This window comes from Amblyraja radiata, chromosome 25 (genome assembly GCF_010909765.2).
Source record: "Amblyraja radiata isolate CabotCenter1 chromosome 25, sAmbRad1.1.pri, whole genome shotgun sequence".
NCBI lineage: Eukaryota > Metazoa > Chordata > Chondrichthyes > Rajiformes > Rajidae > Amblyraja > Amblyraja radiata.
In genome coordinates, this window is record NC_045980.1 from 21,000,383 (window position 1) to 21,018,866 (window position 18,484).

The window sequence follows — 18,484 nt, forward strand, 5'->3', positions numbered from 1 at the left end:
CACATTACATTCCATTTGGTTTGTATCCAGCAGAGTTGAAAAGGTTGAAGGGTGATTTAATTGAAGTGTTAGAGTGATAAACCAGTTAGACAGGATGCATGCAAGGAAAACATTACCACTGGTAGGGCTAAACAGAGCAAAGAATTATCCTAAATCAAAGCTAGACTTTTCACGAGTAAAAATTTGCCACCACATGCAATGCAATGCAATTAATTTTTAAACTCGGGTTTGCAATTATCTGTAATATTATATTACAGACTCTGTTATGTGTTTAGTTTAAAGATACGGCAAGGAAACAGGCCCTTCGGCCCACTTGAGACCATCGATCACCCATTCACACTAGTTCTATGCTATCCCACTTTCACATCCACTTTCTACACACGGGGGGGGGGGGGGGGTACGGTATTTACAGAGGGCCAATTCACCTACAAACCCACACGTCTTTGGGATGTGGGAGGAAACCGGGGTACAAAGAAGAAGCCCACCCGGTCACAGAGAGAACATGCAAACTCCACACTGACAGCACCTGATGTTGGGATCGTACCCGGGTCTCTTGGGCAGTGAGGCAGCAGCTCTACCCGCTGCACTCCTGCTGCTTATTTTCAGATCTAACCGAATGCAACTGTGAATGCTAAACAATTAAGCCCATAAATGCAATTTGATTTCTTTCGAAACAGACCAATAGTGTCAATTTTTAAAAAAACACAAAATTAAAAACAGATGTGCAATTTAGATACGAAGTGATGATCAACACCGTTCCTTATGCTCTGAACCAAGCTTTTCATCTTCCCAAGACACCAGCAATCCATACCAATAAATCCTTGTAATGTGCTCCAATCCCATTAAGTGTGTGGTCAGTTCGAAAGTGGATTTAATATTGAAACACGCATTGAAACACAGCAGAATCATGTCATTTTTTTTGTATTAGTCTCTGGACACTCACAGCTAGCAACATAGGCATACATGATTAGGCTAGGTCCCATGCGGGTGCATAATTTATTTCTTTGAACTTTTGTTGGTGGTTCTGGCACGGGATTGATACTTGGGAAGGAATGAGAGCGCAGCGTTCTGCATTCAATGCATGCTGTTCACTGCAGTCCCCATCTCCACCCCACCCCACTGTTCACCACCCTGCAGCCACGCACACACTAACACTTGTCTTGTTCCAAAGGTCTCACTGCAAAGCTCCCAGCCAAAAACACGCAGCTAAAGGCACGGCTCTGGGCCAGGTGGTGACATTTCGCAGTCTCGGTTAGTATGATGCATCACACTGCATTTTGTTTCACATGAAGTCAGCTTGGTTTGCTGGGATAAGATGAAATGGTGTAGCAATGAAATGGTGCAGAAAATTGTGGACTCAAGCATTTCCCTGATTGTGGACGAGGCCAGATTTGCCGTTGAAGCACTGCAAATGTTTCAGTACCTAGGACTGGAGATACAGAATCATTCTGGATTCTGCTGGGCAGTGAATACAGTTAAACAAAAAGTCAGCTCCACCAGAGGGTAATGTTGCAACTAAGCTATGATGTACAATACAGTAACCGATCCAACCAGCACTCACAGCCCAGGTTCACGCTGAGTGGTGGCTTTAATGGGCCCACAGAGATGAAAACAAGTGTGTAGGAAGGAACGGCAGGTGCTGGTTTAAACCAAAAATAGTCACGAAAGGCTGGAGTAACTCAGCCAGACGGACAGCATCTCTGGAGAAAAGGAATAGGTGACATCGGGTCGAGACCCTTTTTTTTGTGTCTATCTTTGAGATGAAAACAAGGTAACACCCTCACATCACAGAGTCAGACAGCATGGAAACAGGCCCTTTGGCCCAACATGTCAATGCTGAACATGATCTTAGCTAGTGCCATTTGCCTGTGTTTTACCCATATCCCTCTGGACCTATCCAATCCACGATAGGTCTTATCAATGTTGCCATTGTACCTGCTTCAACCACTTCCTCTGACAGCTCGTTCCAGATATATAACACCCTCTGGATGAAAATGTTGCCCCTGAGATTGGAATTAAATGTCTCCCGTCTCACCTTAAGCCTCTGCCCTCCAGCTCTTGATCTATCCTGGGGGGAAAAAGTCTGTGTGCATTCACTCTACCTATACCCCTCATAGATAAAGACAAATAAATGGTAGAAAACGACAACAAATACGCGTCCAGTCTCCAGTGCCTGAGAACTACAAGGGTAGCATGCAAGGGTTGGAACAAAGCATTTATAAAACACCAACACATGCAGCGTCTGATTTGCTGCATACACGAGAAACTGCAGTTGCTGGGATCTTGAGCAAAACACGAAGGGCTGGAGGAACTCAGCAGGTCGGGCAATGTCTGTGGAGGGAATGGATAGACAACGTTTTGGGCCTGATTTGCTTTTAGCTTCTTTACTAATATGCAATCAAAGTGGAAAAGGTTCCAAACAAAGGTATACCACTCTGCCAATTATATCAATGGCTAATGCTTTCTTCCTTCATCCATAAGTTTTTCTGTTTTCTGTAGTATGTATATATTCCTTGCGAGCTATTATTTCAGAGGAAACAAAACCTACCTGTGGCTGTGGAGGCCAAGTCAATGGATGATTTTGAAAGTGGAGATGGACAGATTCTTGATTAGTGCGGGTGTCAGGGGTTATGGGGAGAAGGCAGGAGAATGGGGTTCAGAGGGAATGATAGATCAGCCATGATTGAATGGCGGTGTAGACTTGATGGGCCGAATGGCCTAATTCTGCTCCTCGAACTTATGAATTTCCTCACCTTCTACATTTTGCCGGTCATCTTTAATTTATAAAACAATAGCAACATCACATACAGGACTAATTCATCTTGGGGTATCACACACATATACTTCAAGATGTCTCACACCATAATGATCGAATTTTACAATATTTTTGTGTTCTAAGGATTGTATTCACAATTCGATTTATCCACCTGCAAAAAAAAAACTACAAACCGTGTGGGTTTATTGCCATCATCCAAAGGTTGATTCCAATTTACCTGATTTAATTAAAATAACCTTATTAAATCAATGTGCAAGCTCCCAGGAGGAGAAGCAGCACTTGTGTCCATGTGGAATTAAAGTGCAGCGTTGGATGAAAAATATTTTATTCTCTCTCTGCCGTTCATGTGCTTTTATTGCATTTTAATATTTAATGCTTCATGAAAAAGAAAATCAAACTGTAACACGGCGGAGACTGTAAGGTTGCCAGTGATACAACTCATTACAGTTGTATCTGCAAGGCCTGTCATTCACTAATTTTAATGATCTTAAACACCGTGGCGGGCTGTAATAAAGCATGTTGCATCTGTCTATAATCCTCATTCTGTCTCCGCAAGAAGCAAATCAGGAATGACATTTTAAACAGGACGAGGGTATCAAAATCAATAAAAAGCCTTCAAAGAAATGCAAACTTTACCTGGTGTAGTAGGAATCAATGCCGAGAGCTTCTCGGACATTGGTCACGTACTGCTCGAGAGTGGAGAAGCTGGATGTCTGCAGGTTGAGGCTACTGGTTTCATTAAAATCATTGTTGTTGTCAGCCAGGCCATCGCCCAAATAGCATTCATGAAATTTTAATATGCCTACATGAAGACAGAGAGAGAGAGAGAGAGAGAGAGGAATTCACATGGAGTATTACTACAAGTCAGGGTGCCGGAATCATAAATTATATTGTCAAGAGCATGCAGCACACGATTTGACTCTGGCTCAGTCAGAGGAGGCAGCCTTCAGTTATAAACCGAACATAAAGTCAGAGACATACAGCATGGAAACAGGCCCTTTGGCCCAACTCGTCCGTGCCGACCAACCTACCCCACGGCAGGCTGGTTGCAATTCGGGATGTTGTCCATTTGATCAGTGTCAAATTCATAGGAAAGGTCATCGTTGACTAATAGTTAACAAAGCCGAGAACGGGTGAGTTTTGGATGGAATATTTTCAGGGGCTGTACTGGTTGGAAGTAATAAGAGATTTTCACACAACCCTCGCTGTTAAAATACAACAAGAACGGGAAAATAAAGTGGTGCTGAGGAATTTAAAAACAGCTTAAAGAAGCGCACTTCCCCGTTTCACCAGTGGTTTGATGGATTAGCTGAGAAGCTGAGAGGTATGGTGAAGAATGGCATGGATGGCATGGGAGGTATTGCGATAGAAGGCAAGGGAGAGAATGAAAGGGTGAGGGAGAGAAGATTGACTGAGAGCCGGTCAGACCACAAAGAGGCAAGTGGCATCTGCATTTCACACAGAGAGTGGTGAATCTCTGGAATTCTCTGCCACAGAAGGTAGTTGAGGCCAGTTCATTGGCTATATTTAAGAGGGAGTTAGATGTGGCCCTTGTGGCTAAAGGGATCAGGGGGTATGGAGAGAAGGCAGGTACGGGATACTGAATTGGATGATCAGCCATGATCATATTGAATGGCGGTGCAGGCTCGAAGGGCTGAATGGCCTACTCCTGCACCTAACTTCTATGTTTCTATGTTTCTATGTCTGTGTGGCGAATGTGTTAGGGGGCGTGAGAAATAAGCCAAATGACTGCTCAGAAAGCAAAGTGCTGGAGGAAACCCAAATCAGTCAGGCAGCATCTGTGAAGGAAATGGACAGACTACGCTTTGTATCGAGACTACCGAGAGAAAGGGTCCCGACCCAAAACATTGCCCGTTTCTTACAGCATTTCCCACAGATGCTGCCTGACCTGCTGAGATCCCCCGGCACTTTGCTTTTTGCTCAAGATACCCACATCTGCCGTCTCTTGTGTGGCCAATTGATTGCTGCAAGTAAAAGGTATTAATGATCCAGTTAAATTATTTTTCAATATTCATCGCTAGTGATATTAATTCTCCCTTTCCAATTTTTTTTCGTTGAAATGAATTCAAATTCTCAAACCATTCCAACCTGGGACGACTGGTTAAAATGTGCAGGAAGAAACTGCAGATACTAGTTGACAGACACAAAGTGCTGGAATAACTCAGCGGGCCAGGCAGCATCGCTGGAGAGAAGGTATGGTTGGTGCTTGGGTGTCGAGACCCTTCTTCAAACAGAGGGGACTTGTTAAAAATGGTGTTTATGCTACTGATTACATATTCCAAGCAAAACATCTTTTGGCTGATGGAATATTTGGAATGAAACGTAATATGTTAGCTGAGAAATGGGATTGCCACAGAGTAGGTTTTATGCAGGGCTATGCATTCCAAAACTGAAGCAACCCAGAGTAACCAGCTTCAGCGCCTAGTCCAGGTGACATAGGACCAGGCAGATCGGGTAGGGACCCATACTGCAGTGTCCCACATATTCCCAGCATCAGACGTACACCTAATAACATCAGTCATCATCCAGTGTACATGAGACGTCTTCCCTGCATAAATATGGGCTCCCAGTTCTAGAAACAATTATCCTTTGGCAGCAACAAGTAAACAAAGAGCTCTGCATGGAGTTCCACGTTCAGGCTCCACTTAAACTACTAATTGGTTTATAATGAAACACTTCACAAGGGTTCCACAAAACTCAGTGTTCACTCACTTCCCGAAGGCCTCAGCCACTGCCCAAACTAACAAAGAGCACTTTTTTTGGGGGGAGAATTTGCTGCTGAGAGAAAAAAAAATATTTCAAAAGTGCAGACGTGGAAATCTGAACTAAAAAGAGAAACTGCTGGAAACACTCAGTTTAATCAGGCAGCAACTGTGGAGAAACGGATGGAGTAACTCAGCGGGTCAGCCAGCATCCCAGGAATGACCAGTCTGTGGAAGGTTTCCGAACCGAAACGTCACCTATGCATTTTCTCCAGGGATGTTGCCTGACCCGCTGAGTTATTCCAGGATTTTGTGTCTTTCCTTGGTAAATCAGCATCAGCAGTTCCTGTTTCTCCGCTATAGGCCATCAGTTTTGCCTCTCCATTAGCACTGCCTGACCTGCTAAACTTTTCCTAAAACCCCTCTTTTCACAACTTTTATACTCCTTTGCTTCTCTCTCTCTCTCTCTCTCTCTCTCTCTCTGTCTCGCTCTCTCACTTACTGGCCTCATTAACCTATCGACTGGATGTGTCTGTCCACCGCTTATCGCCATGACAACCCTGGTCTCAGACAATCAAGAGTAAAACTCAAATAAATCCATATTGCGGCTCTTGTCAATCTGGATGGCTCGACATGCAGCTCACCAAGGGACGAGAGATATGGGCGGCACTTGGGACAAATGAATGGAAGATATGCAAAAGGCGACGATAATCAAGGAAATGTGGAGCCCACAGTGGTCTGTTGTTGGCTGTGAGATAAGAGATAACGAGTCTATAACTCGTCTAGATCTCTCTTTCCTCTTTCTCCTGATTCTCAGTCTGAAGAAGTGTCTCAACCTGAAACGTTACTGATTCCATTTCTACAGGGATGTTGCCTGACCCGCTGAGTTACTCCAGCTTTTTGTGTCTGTCACCTACCCATGTTCTCCAGAGACACTGCTTGACTCGCTGAATCACTCCCGTACTTTGTGCATTTTTTAAAATATAAACCAGCATCTGCAGTTCCTTGCATCCTTATATATTTTTTTGCACTCGCACCTTGTTTATTTGCAGTCTTCTTCCCTTTAGGATTTGCACGTGTGATTTATGTACAATTTGTTTTTGTGTGTAAGAAAGAACTGCAGATGCTGGTTTAAATCAAAGGTAGACACAAAATGCTGGAGGTACTCAGCGGGTGAGGCAGCATCTCTGGAGAGAAGGAATGGGCGACGTTTCAGGTCGAGACCATGAAACGTCGCCCATTCCTTCTCTCCAGAGATGCTGCCTTACCATTTGTTTTTGTGTGTTGTCTGAGACTAAAGGGCCTGTCCCACTTGGTCGTCATTTGCGCGTCACGCAGATGGCGTGCGAAGATTTTGTACATCACGAAATCCTGCGACGCTGCTCATCACTGCCTATGGCATCGCACACCATGCGCGCATCACGTGCGTGTCATGATGCACACGTCGTGCGTCGTGGCGCGTAAATGATGTCACGTAAATTACGCGTAAATGACGGTCAAGTGGGACAGGCCCTTAAGTGCCTGTGATGCCACTGGAAGCAAGACCTTTCACAGTACTCTTGTAATGGAATATTTTTTGAGGGGGGGGGGAGGTTGAAATTTCCTCTGAGGTTCATCGTGTTTAAACTCTGCCCCATTCCGCTTTTAACCCCCCCCCCCCCCCCCCCCCTCCTTCGTAGCCTGTGCAACAGGGATAAAGCACTGCACAGATATGCTAGTGGGGAATTCCACACGTGCACCAGAGAGGCTCTCCCTCAGTGCACGGGAGGTTAGGGAGGGATTGATCAAGATCTCTCAGTAGTCTCACACTCCCACAGGCAGTCAGAAGCAAGTTCAAGGCTGTCTAGGCACAATGCCAGAAAAATAAATTGCTGCAAAAGGTCGCTCCCAACAGCAGTAATTCAAACTTTCACCAATCATCAGGCTCTAAAGCTCCCCATCCCCAGCTGGCCTCACCTGATCCCCTCACCAGCTGTGCCTCGCGTTGTTCCTTTAACAAACCCCCTGTGCATGGCCAGTGTAAATGGAGGAAGTCGGGGCTACACACTGCTGGCCCTCGTCTGTGGCTGCGAATTAAGTGCGGGGGCGACGGATTTACCCAGCACAGTTCCCCACGTAAAAACCCAACAGAAGCGGGTGCAGCGCCAGGAGAATTTTCTGACCGAGTTGTCAAAACAAACGGTGAATTTGAAGGTAAATTCAGGGTTGCTTCGGTCTGTGTCGACGAGTTACTGGGCTGTGTCTATTGAGAATCATTTCAGTTTGAACGCTTACAAACCATCGCGGAGAAGCAAATCTTTCTTTCATTAGCCAGCAATGGATTCTGTCACAGATCACGGGAAAGAGGACGGAAAGGCGTCTCTGAGAAATGAAGGCGTGCCTGACCTCCCACAGGAGATATATTGGATTAACAGGTTTAGTTTAGTTTAGAGATACAGCATGGAAACAGGCCCTTCGGCCCACCGAGTCTGCACCGGCTAGCGATCCCCGCACATTAACACTATCCTGCACAAACTAGGGACAATTTACACTTATACCAAGTCAATTAACCTCCAAACCTGTATGTCTTTGGAGTGCGGGAGGAAACGGAAGATCTGGGAGAAAACCCAAGCAGGATACGGGGAGAACGTACAAACTCCGTACAGACAGCACTGGTAGTCGGGATCGAACCCGGATCAAGGCAGCAACTCTACCGCTGTACCATCGTGCCGTCTTCGAGGAGGTGATCTCATTGCTTTGGGCTGAAGCTCCAATCTTAGGATTAACTTTATTATTGTCACCTGTACAGTGACAATCAGACTAGACTACACATGAACACAATCAAGCCAAACTGAAGTAGAGTCGGTAGAGCAAAGGGGAAGATGACAGAGTGCAGGATCACCAAGTAGTGGCAGCCACTGACATCAGGAGAAAGAGGCAAATTGGTTGCCTCTTTGCAGGATGGGTGTGGAGGCTTTGGAGAGGGTGCAGAGGACGTTTACCAGAATGATGCCTGGATTAGGGAGTATCAGCTTCAGGGAGAGGTTGGACAGACTTGGAGTGATTTCTCTGCAATGCCTGAGGTGACAGGGAGACCCGATAGAAGTATATAAAATTATGAGCGGCATAGATAAGGTAGACAGACAGAATCTTTTACCGCAAGGTGGAAAAATCAAATACTTGAGGCCATTAGTCTTAAGGAGCGAAGGGCAAAGTTGGAAGGAGATGTTGGGCCAAGTGTTTTTACACAGAGGGTGGTGGTTGAGGCAGATATGACTGTGTCATTTAAGACTTTTGGATAGGCACATGAATATATGCAGGGAAGGGAGGAGTATGGGTCACTTCCAGGCAGAGGGGAGATGGTATAGGCATCACGTGTGCGAAGGAACTGCAGGTGCTGGTTTAAACCAAAAGTAGACACAAAAAGCTGGAGTAACTAAGCGGGGACAGGCAGCATCTCTGGAGAGAAGGAATGGGTGACGTTTCGGGTCGAGACCCTTCTTCAGACTAAGTCTAGTCTGATGGTAGACTAAGTCTAGTCTGAAGTTCTGTTCTGAGGAAATCCTTGTCTGACGAAGGGTCTCAAACCGAAATATCACCCATTCCTTCTCTCCAGATGTTGCCTGTCCCGCTGAGTTACTCCAGCTTTTCGAGTCTATCTTTGGCGTAGGCATCATATTCGGCATGGACATTGTGGGCCGAAGGGCCTCTTGCTGTGCAGTACTGATCTGATGCAGCTACAACACTGACAGGGCCCCTGCTAGATAGCACAGGGGAGAAATAGATAACAGCAGTCGTGCATGTACGAGCACATTATGCAGGCCATGCATGTACATGGTTTTATATAACTGGATATGAGAGAGCACAACAGGAGACATGATTCAGTGCAAGGAGAATTTTAATGAACTCTCCTCATTTCTGTTTGAGCTCCCCGAACATGAAATGAGTCAGATTACAATTATGACAATCCCCTCTTCAATTAATCAACACATTGTAAAGCTGTGCAGCCAGTCGACATAAGCCACTTCATTGTCTGATGCAACAGGGTTTCAAGTGTGAAATTTTAGCGTAGGACTGACTCCCACCTCGTAGGAATCACATTGCAAAGCTCATTTCCCCATTAAGCCAGGAATGAATGGCTCAGGCCTCTGTGGTCTCCAGTGAATAGCAGTCCCGACCACACTTACACTGAATCAGCATTGGCACTGGTACTGTGTGCCGACAAGGCTCTCCGCTCCGACCCCCAGCTCCTGCAGCTACATTCCCCAGCACCAGCGACGGCTCAACCCGCCACACGTGGGGGGGGGGGGGGGGAGAGAACACAGACATTCACCCACCGACTGGCAGCCGGGGAAAACAGGGCAACGACTGCAGAGCAGAGACACGGGGATAGAGGGCAAACAGCTCCTTCCACATCACGGCATATCCTCACATGTAGGACATTCATAATTCATCTAGTGCCATCTTGGCATTGGCTGGGGAGATGGGTGGACAGAAGACGATAGGTGGGTTCCCTCAGTAGATGAGACGGACGGCATTTAATGGATGAAGCAAGGGAGTGGGATTGAGCCGAGACCATAATGTCAGCGCTCCACGGAGCACTGTCGTAAAGCAGACGGCGCCACTTTCCCCTTTGCCCGAGGATTCTGTACAGTCCACTGGATAAATGGGGAAAGCCTCAGTGCTGTACGGAAGGCGAGTCAGGGATGAGCCAGTGAAACATCGGACACGGCAGATCCAAGTCAATTCTCCGCTAGACATTCGACATTTCAAAGGTATCGTGATGTTGATCGTGAAACACATTGTAAAGCTGTACACCAAACATGCTACCCAATATGAAGAAAATACACAAAATGCTGGAGTAACTCAGAGGGACAGGCAGCATCTGTGGAGAGAAGGAATGGGTGACGTTTCGGGTCGAGACCCTTCTTCAGACTGCAAAGCAGGGTCTCGAACCGAAACATCATCCATTCCTTCTCTCCAGAGATGCTGCCTGTCCTGCTGAGTTACTCCAGCATTTTGTGTCTATCTTCGGTTTAAACCAGCATCTGCAGTTCCTTCCTACACATGTTACCCAATATGTATTTAATGCTAGTAATCCTTTCTCACCCAACTGTTTCTTAATTCCAGTCATGATATCATTCGGTTACAAACACTCTGCTCATTTGTCCTTCAACTAAAGCGATTGTATATTAACCATGCAGCGGTGCTAACTAATTCTGAGAAAAACAAACATGCCCAACAAAATGCTTATTCTGCCTCTACGCCGTAACTGTGTGTGATAAAGGCCGCGAGTAAATTATTCATATTCATCATTCTTACAACCACTTACAATCCATTTAAAAATAGGTAAAAGAAAATCAATGGGGGACATTCTTGCCGCTGTTCCTGGCTTTGGACTATTTTGAAAGCTCTCTCCGTTTCCCATTGTTGTGCCGGGCACCCTTTTGCAGGTCACCAATTTCCCAACTCCACTACAATTAAGTATGGCAATGTCATACGCTCACACCCTGTCTGGCTCTCACACCCGCTGATAATCAGCAGGCAGCGAGATTCTTCAACATTGTGTTGCGACAGTTATCTCCCTTATCACATCAAAAGCCGTGAGACAAACAAATGTTTAAAAGGAGATCTTGGTGATGACAACACTTTTGCGTCGATAAAGTTTTTAAAAAAACAGCAATTTAAAAAAAAACAAGTCTATGTAGGATCACTTTAAAATCATGTCAGCGTGTTACCAAAATGTACGCTTCGTTAATCTCTACATAGGGAATTGATTTTTGAATGAGTTGATCTCATTTTCGTCTTTTGACTGAAGTGCAGCACAGGCGATTGGAATATTATACACTGATGAGGAAGCTTACTGTGCCCATGCCATTCAAGGGTCATAGGTTCATGTGAAGGGAGCAGAATTCGGACATTCGGCCCATCAAGTCTACTCTGCCATTCAATCATGGCTGATCGATCTCTCCCTCTCAACCCCATTCTCCTGCCTTCTCCCCATAACCCATGACACCCGCACTGATCATGAATCTATCTATCTCTGCCTTAAAAATATCCATTGACTTGGCCTCCACAGCCTTCTGTGTCAATGAATTCCACAGATTCACCACCCTCTGACTAAGGATCACAAGGTCACGTTGCTTCTCCATGTGTCAAAGTCGGATTAAACTCCGCACATTATTTTCCTCGTTCGATCTCTAAATGACCAACGTTAACTTCACTGAAGTCATTTAAACACTTAGAGCATTGAACAGTACAGCACAGAAATGGCCCCTTCAGCCCACTATCTTTGTGCCAATCATGGTCTAGTTAGACACAAAATGCTGGTGTAACTCAACGGGTCAGGCAGCATCTCTGGTGGAAAGGAATAGGTGATGTTTTGAGTCAAAACCATCACAAGAAATGAAGGTTTTTGACCAGAAACGCCACCAATTCCTTTGCTGTGATGCTGCCTGACACGATACATTATTCCAGCATTTTGCGTCTATCTTAGGTGTAAACCACCATCTGCAGTTCCTTCTTACACATGATGTTTAGTTAAGCCGATCTCATCTGCTTAATTCTCTGCACAACCATGAAACCATATAAAAGCCTCTAACACACCACTGTCATATCTGCCTCCACTGCCACTCCTGGCAATGTGTTCCAGACCCCGCTACTCTGTAAATAAACATGCCCCACACATCTACTTTAAACCTTCTTCCTTTCAGTTAAAATGTGGATTCAAAATGAAGTTCTTAAATATCACACTCAACCTTATCGGTGTCATACAAATAAAAAATGTTATTGAGTTAATGTACTGGCCTATCCACGAAGATAAGAAATTATTGTTTGCAACAAAAAAGAGCTAGGAAGATAATGTTGCAGCTAAAGCTACGAAGAAGTGTTTGGACACATTGTGAAATCAAATTCCATAACTAAGCGGAGGTTGAAGCTTTGCAGCATCTTTCAATTCAGAACATCAGGGAAGCAGCACAACCAAGGAAGAACCTTTGGTGCAGGTACACAAAAAAGCTGGAGAAACTCAGCGGGTGCAGCAGCATCTATGGAGCGAAGGAAATAGGCAATGTTTCGGGCTGAAACCCTTCTTCAGACTGATGGGGGGTCAGTCTGAAGAAGGGTTTCGGCCCGAAACGTTGCCTATTTCCTTCGCTCCATAGATGCTGCTGCACCCGCTGAGTTTCTCCAGCTTTTTTGTGTACCTTCGATTTTCCAGCATCTGCAGTTCCTTCTTAAACCTTTGGTGCAGGGTTGCTTTGAAAAACAGATTTGAGCACAGCAAACACAACTGTTTTCATCATAGGTAAACAAAAATGCTGGAGAACCTCAGTGGGTGAGGCAGCATCTATGGAGAGAAGGAATTGGCGACGTTATGGGTCGAGACCCTTCTTCAGACTGATGTCGGGGTGGGCGGGAAAAAAAAGGAAATAGGCGGAGACAGTAGGACGTGGGAGAACTGGAAAGGGGGAGGGGATGGAGAGAGCGGGAAAGCAAGGGCTATCTAAAAGTAGAGAAGTCAATGTTCATACCGCTGGGGTGTAAACTACCCAAGCGAAATATGAGGTGTTGTTCCTCCAATTTGCACTGGGCCCCACTCTGGCAATGGAGGTGGCCCAGGACAGAAAGGTCAGTGGGATTGGGAGGGGGAGTTGAAGTACTGAGCAACTGGGCGATCAGGTTGCTCGTCATGATGTTCAATGGGTGTTTCGATAGGTCACTGATCCTTTAATGGTCATCAGGAAGATTTAAGATGAAAAGATTGGACAACTCTGTAGCAAATGTAACAAATCCTAATTTAAATTATGTATTAGTGTCAAAATAAGTATTGGTCTACACATGTGGCACAGCCAACATTACCTTACAAGAGAGGCAGAGATGGATTCCACAGCTACTTAAGGTGCAAGAGTCAAGAGTGTTCAATTGTGAAATTCCATGCTTACTTAAGGTGCAAGAATCAAATGTGTTTAATTATGATATGATCCGAAACCGAACAAGGGAATTTTGCCTTGGAGTCATGCAGTGATACAGTGTGGAAACAGGTCCTTCGGCCCAACTTGCTCACACTGGCCAACATGTCTGGCCAACGTCTTATACAACTGCAACATGACCTCCCAACTTCTATACTCAGCAGCAGCATAATAGGTCCATAAGCACAGTCCTCAACAGAAAACAAAATAATCAAACAAAAAGTTCAATAAATAAAATGAAACAATATTAGTGCAAATCAAACCCAAAGTCACTAGTGCAAGCAATCCTGTTTGTAGTTGGAAGTTTAGTTACAATTCATTTGTTACTTAACCACCTGAATGCATACCTGCTCCTGGTGCCAGTAACCAGCTGTAGAGGTAGCCCGCTGCGAGGGAGTAGTATAGTACCAGACTGCGCTGATTGTTGATGGCTTCCAGAATTTGTTCAATGGTAACAGGAGTCAATGAGTCAGACACTTGCTGCCCAGTTTGCCGTTCGACCAGAAGGTCAGCAAATGCCCTCGTCCGCCCCCTCTCAGCCACAGCCAGTGCCTCATCGTGACGACCTGATGAGATTAGAAGAGAAGATTGTGTGATGAAGGATGGATTCACTGTCATTTTGGCCAGGCATCTCAGTTCAGTTTAGTTTATTGTCATGTGTACCGAGGCACAGTGAAAAGCTTTTGTTGCGTGCTATCCAGTCAGTGGAAAGACAATACATGATCTACGCATCTTTAGAGATGCCATGAAGTCACAGTCCCTCTCTTTCCTTGGAAATTCTTGTCAAATATGGAGAAGAAAATAAAAAGGGGGATGAAGAATATTACTTGGAATGGTTGATGGTCGCAGGAATGACTGGGATGAGACTTGTTGTTGGCTTGTACTGGAACGCCGCATACTCCACATATGCAGGCTGACCAAACCATTCCTGATTCACTCAACACTCTACATATGGACAATGACATCAAGGATTTTCCATGAAGTAAGCACAAATTGTAAAGGCAAACACACCTGCTATTAAAGTTATTATCTGTATTTTTTAAATTATAGTCATCTTTTGCCTTATCGAGTTACTTCTGTTGCACACAAAACTGAAGCAACTATATTTATATTTAACAAAAGGATTAAATTAAATGTCGCTATTTAATATTTTACATGTTCAGAGTCATACAGCATGGAAACGGATCTTTCGGGCAACTCATTCACGCCGACTAGGATGCCCATCTACACTGGTCCCACCTGCCCATGTTCGGCCCACATCCCTCTAAACCAGGGGTGGGGATTTTTTCATGTTGGAAGGCCGCATCCAATAAACTTCAATTAGATATAGGATTATTTAGGTGAATCTTCTTTTACTCTTCGGTATTTTTTTAAATACGTTCATTTTAAGATTAAAATTAAAATAATAAAAGACGAACAAAAACATATTAATAAAAATAAAAGGATTTGTTCTACAGAATTTGGATTCATTCAAAAGGCCGCACTTAATGGCCTAGAAGGCCGCAGGTTCCCCACCCCTGCTCTAAACCTTTCCTATCCATGTGCCTGTCCAAATGTCTTTTAATTATGCCTATAGTATCTGCCTCAACTACATCCTCTGGCAGCTCATTCCATATCCCCACCACCCTCTGTATGAAAAAGTTGCCCCTCAATTTCCTCTTAAATTGTTCCCCTTATGTCCTCTGGTTCTTGATTCCTGTACACTGGGTAAAAGACTCTGTGCATTCACACAATCTGTATTGGTATTGCTCAATTGAAATGCAAGATGTGACCATCAGTATGATATTGATTGCAACAGAGATAAGCTGCCATTCTATTTCAAATTCAAGATCAGTATGGTATGAACATAATTATAATTATACTGAATGAATATGGTTTCCATTTATTCACTGCAGTTATATCAGAGTGAGACTGCCATTTGAAGAAAAAAAAGTCCTGCAGTTCTATCTGTCTTCGCTCACTCCAGTGCCCTGCGAAGTGTTTTTCTGTTAATTACTTGTTTTTTGAATTGTTCATAGACCGCGGATATGGCCAATCTGTGCGCCACTAGGTTTCAGAAGAGGCATCGAAATGAATGACCAGATAATTATTTTTAATGGAGTTCATTTTCAGAACCCTCTTAATGCGGACAGCCCAGTAGGGTCCGACACAGATTCACCGTGAATGATAAGATGTGGATTAATGTCCTGAATCAAAGCTCACAATCGCAGCTGTGGTGCATAATGTGGATCAATACTTCCTAATTGGGTGGTGAGGAAAGCAGAAGGTGGCTATTATGAACAAACAAAGACAAAGTCACAATGACCTAAGAAATGATCAGAGATCAACCATCCAACCTGCACCCGCTGCTGGCTATTGCCTGAGAAGGAAATTTAAAATGGGAAAGATTTAATACAAGCGGGATTTTAAAGATTTAATCTGAATATTGAAGCCATTTCCCTTTTTTTTTTTTTCCCAAGGCAGAATTTCTCTGCTTGACTTACCTTCCCTGTTTCCGTTTAATAGGAATCTGAGTGGCAGATTCTTCTCACAGAGGGTGGAGAGTATATGGAACGAGCTGCCAGAGGAAGTAGTTGAGGCAGGTACTATAACAACATTGAAAATACCTTTGGACTGGTAGATGGATAGGAAAGGTTTAGAGGGATATGGGCAAAATGCGGGCAGGTGGGACTAAGATGAATGGGGTATTGTGGATGCCATGGATAAAAAGGGCCAAAGGGCCTGTTTATGTGCTGTACGACTCTATGACACTAAGAGGAATAGTACTCCAGGGTAAAATAACACAATTGGGAAATAGGTCTCTGGAATTGACTGAACTTGGTCATCAGGCTCGCTCTGGATCTCTACATACCCAGGCTGACCAGAACGCGTTGCAAAGCTTGATAGGAGGATGTTTGGAGGTCGAAGAGGGAAAGTTTATAATCGGTGCTGTGCTGTGCCTCGTGGCGGATATTTTCAAATAAAGCAGATGCTCGATAAAGCTGAAAAGGAAGAGAGTGATTACAACTTAATGAACATTCATGATGTTTTGTATATTAAAACAGACATCAGTGACATGAACAAGAGTTTGCCTCATTATATTATTAGGGATGCAATTTACTCGGCAATGCAAAGCTACTCTTGCGAGCCCCACAGCTACGGCAGTCGGTGAGTGATATCTATATTTTGCCATGTCCCGCACTGTTAGGGCAGCAGAATGATGCGGCGGGTAGTGCTGCACCCACACAGCACCCAGGGTCCAGGTTTAATCCTGGAGCTGTTCACGTGGAGTCTGACAGGGCTCCGCTTTCCTCCCACATCCCAAATGGTGCTGGTCGGTAGGCTAATGGGCCACTGTAAACCAATCCTTGTATAAGGATGAGCTGAGGTTGAATGAGAGGTGAGTCAGGGCAAGGAGACAAGGGTGCAGGTGGTAACCAAGGCTGAAAGAGGGATGAGTAGATTTTAAAGTTCGTTATGAGATGAGGAAAAACATTTTCACCCAGAGAGTTGTGAATCTGTGGAATTCTCTGCCACAAAAGGCAGTGGAGGCTAGATTTAGCTACGGCTAAAGGAATCAAGGGATATGGGGAAAAAGCAGGAACGGGGGTACTGATTTTAGATGATCAGGCATGATCATATTGAATAGCAGTACTGGCTCGAAGGGCTGAATGGCCTACTCCTGCACCTGATTTTCTATTTTTCTATAAGCTTTACATGTGAATTAGTAACAATAAATGACAATACATTTTTACTGAGCCTTGGTAGCATTGATTTTTATACCTCTCTCCTTCACCATTGATTTTCCAACAATAGTTTTTGGCCTAATTTTATTTGAAGTTGTTTCCACGACAGAAGTGGGAGCAAAGCTAAATGTAACACTCGTTCCACCAGATCCCCACCTCACAGAGACCAGTGAGGGGGGACACGATTGAAACTTACCGAATAGTGAAAGGCCTGGATAGAGTGGATGTGGAGAGCATGTTCCCACTAGTGGGAGAGTCTCGAATTAGGGGTCATAGCCTCAGAATTAAGGGATGTTCATTTAGGAAGGAGATGAGGAGGAATATCTTTAGTCAGAAGGTGATGAATCTGTGGAATTCATTGCCACAGAAGGCTGCAGGGGCCAAGTCAATGGATATTTTGAAGGCATAGATAGATTCTTGATTAGTATGGGTATCAGGAGTTATGGGGAGAAGGCAGGAGAATAGGGTTAGGAGGGAGAGATAGATCAGCTACGATTGAATGGTAGAGTAGACTTGATGGGCCGAATGGCCTAATACTGCACCGATCACCTGTAACCTCATGAGCACACATCATTGCATTGAGGCATGTGCTGCCTTGGACTCTCCTGCAGTTCAATACCTGGTGTTGTGCCTCCTCGAGGTTTCGACTGACCCACAGTGAAAGTCCCAAACGGTGCCTGATCTTAGCTTCATCTTCTCTGCGACCAAGTTGTTCCGCCAGTCTCAAACCTGCGCAACAGAGATAATCTCAGGTGAAATATCCCAGAGAGAACATCTGTGATAAGCAGCAAAATAAGCCGATTGTGACAGATTCTGCTGCCAAATCCACATAAATATTTCATTAACTACACCCTGTGACGTTGTACTAATCTACAAAGGAGACACGAGCAATAATGTGAATGAGTAAAAATAAGATCGGTTCATGTTGAAGAGAAAAATGCAACCCAATGATTAAATCCAGCCCAGACACTATGGATTTAGTCTTCAATTACTACTGCCTTTTAAATCAGGTCACACTGCAGTCCATGTAACCATAAAGCAACATTCCAACTAGTTCAACATACCTTAGCAAAATCATATAGATTGAATGGAATTACTAGCTGCTCCAATGCTGGTTGAATTCCTGGCTCAATCTCCCTGGCCCTGCACTCATACCTGGAGCATCTGTATAACAAGGACATCTACATCTGACATCTATTTAATGACGATAGCTCCGCTTTCAACACTATAATTCCAACTAAGCTCATCTCCAAACTCCTGGACCCTGGACTCCACACCTCCCCTCTGCAACTGGATCCACGACTTCCTGAC

The 18,484-nt window shown here is 44.6% G+C and overlaps 1 protein-coding gene across 4 annotated transcripts in view; it reads right to left on the bottom strand.

The window, feature by feature from the left end:
- ttc28 (tetratricopeptide repeat domain 28) overlaps nt 1-18,484 on the bottom strand; it is a 530,600-nt gene that overhangs the window by 110,289 nt on the left and 401,827 nt on the right. For all 4 annotated transcript variants that reach the window (XM_033043376.1, XM_033043375.1, XM_033043374.1 and 1 more), the window contains exons 9-12: nt 17,793-17,902; nt 16,300-16,429; nt 13,796-14,014; nt 3,413-3,578 (exon numbers count right to left, since the gene is read on the bottom strand). In XM_033043376.1, coding sequence (XP_032899267.1) covers nt 3,413-3,578; nt 13,796-14,014; nt 16,300-16,429; nt 17,793-17,902 — 625 coding nt within the window. The remainder of the gene's footprint in view (nt 1-3,412; nt 3,579-13,795; nt 14,015-16,299; nt 16,430-17,792; nt 17,903-18,484) is intronic.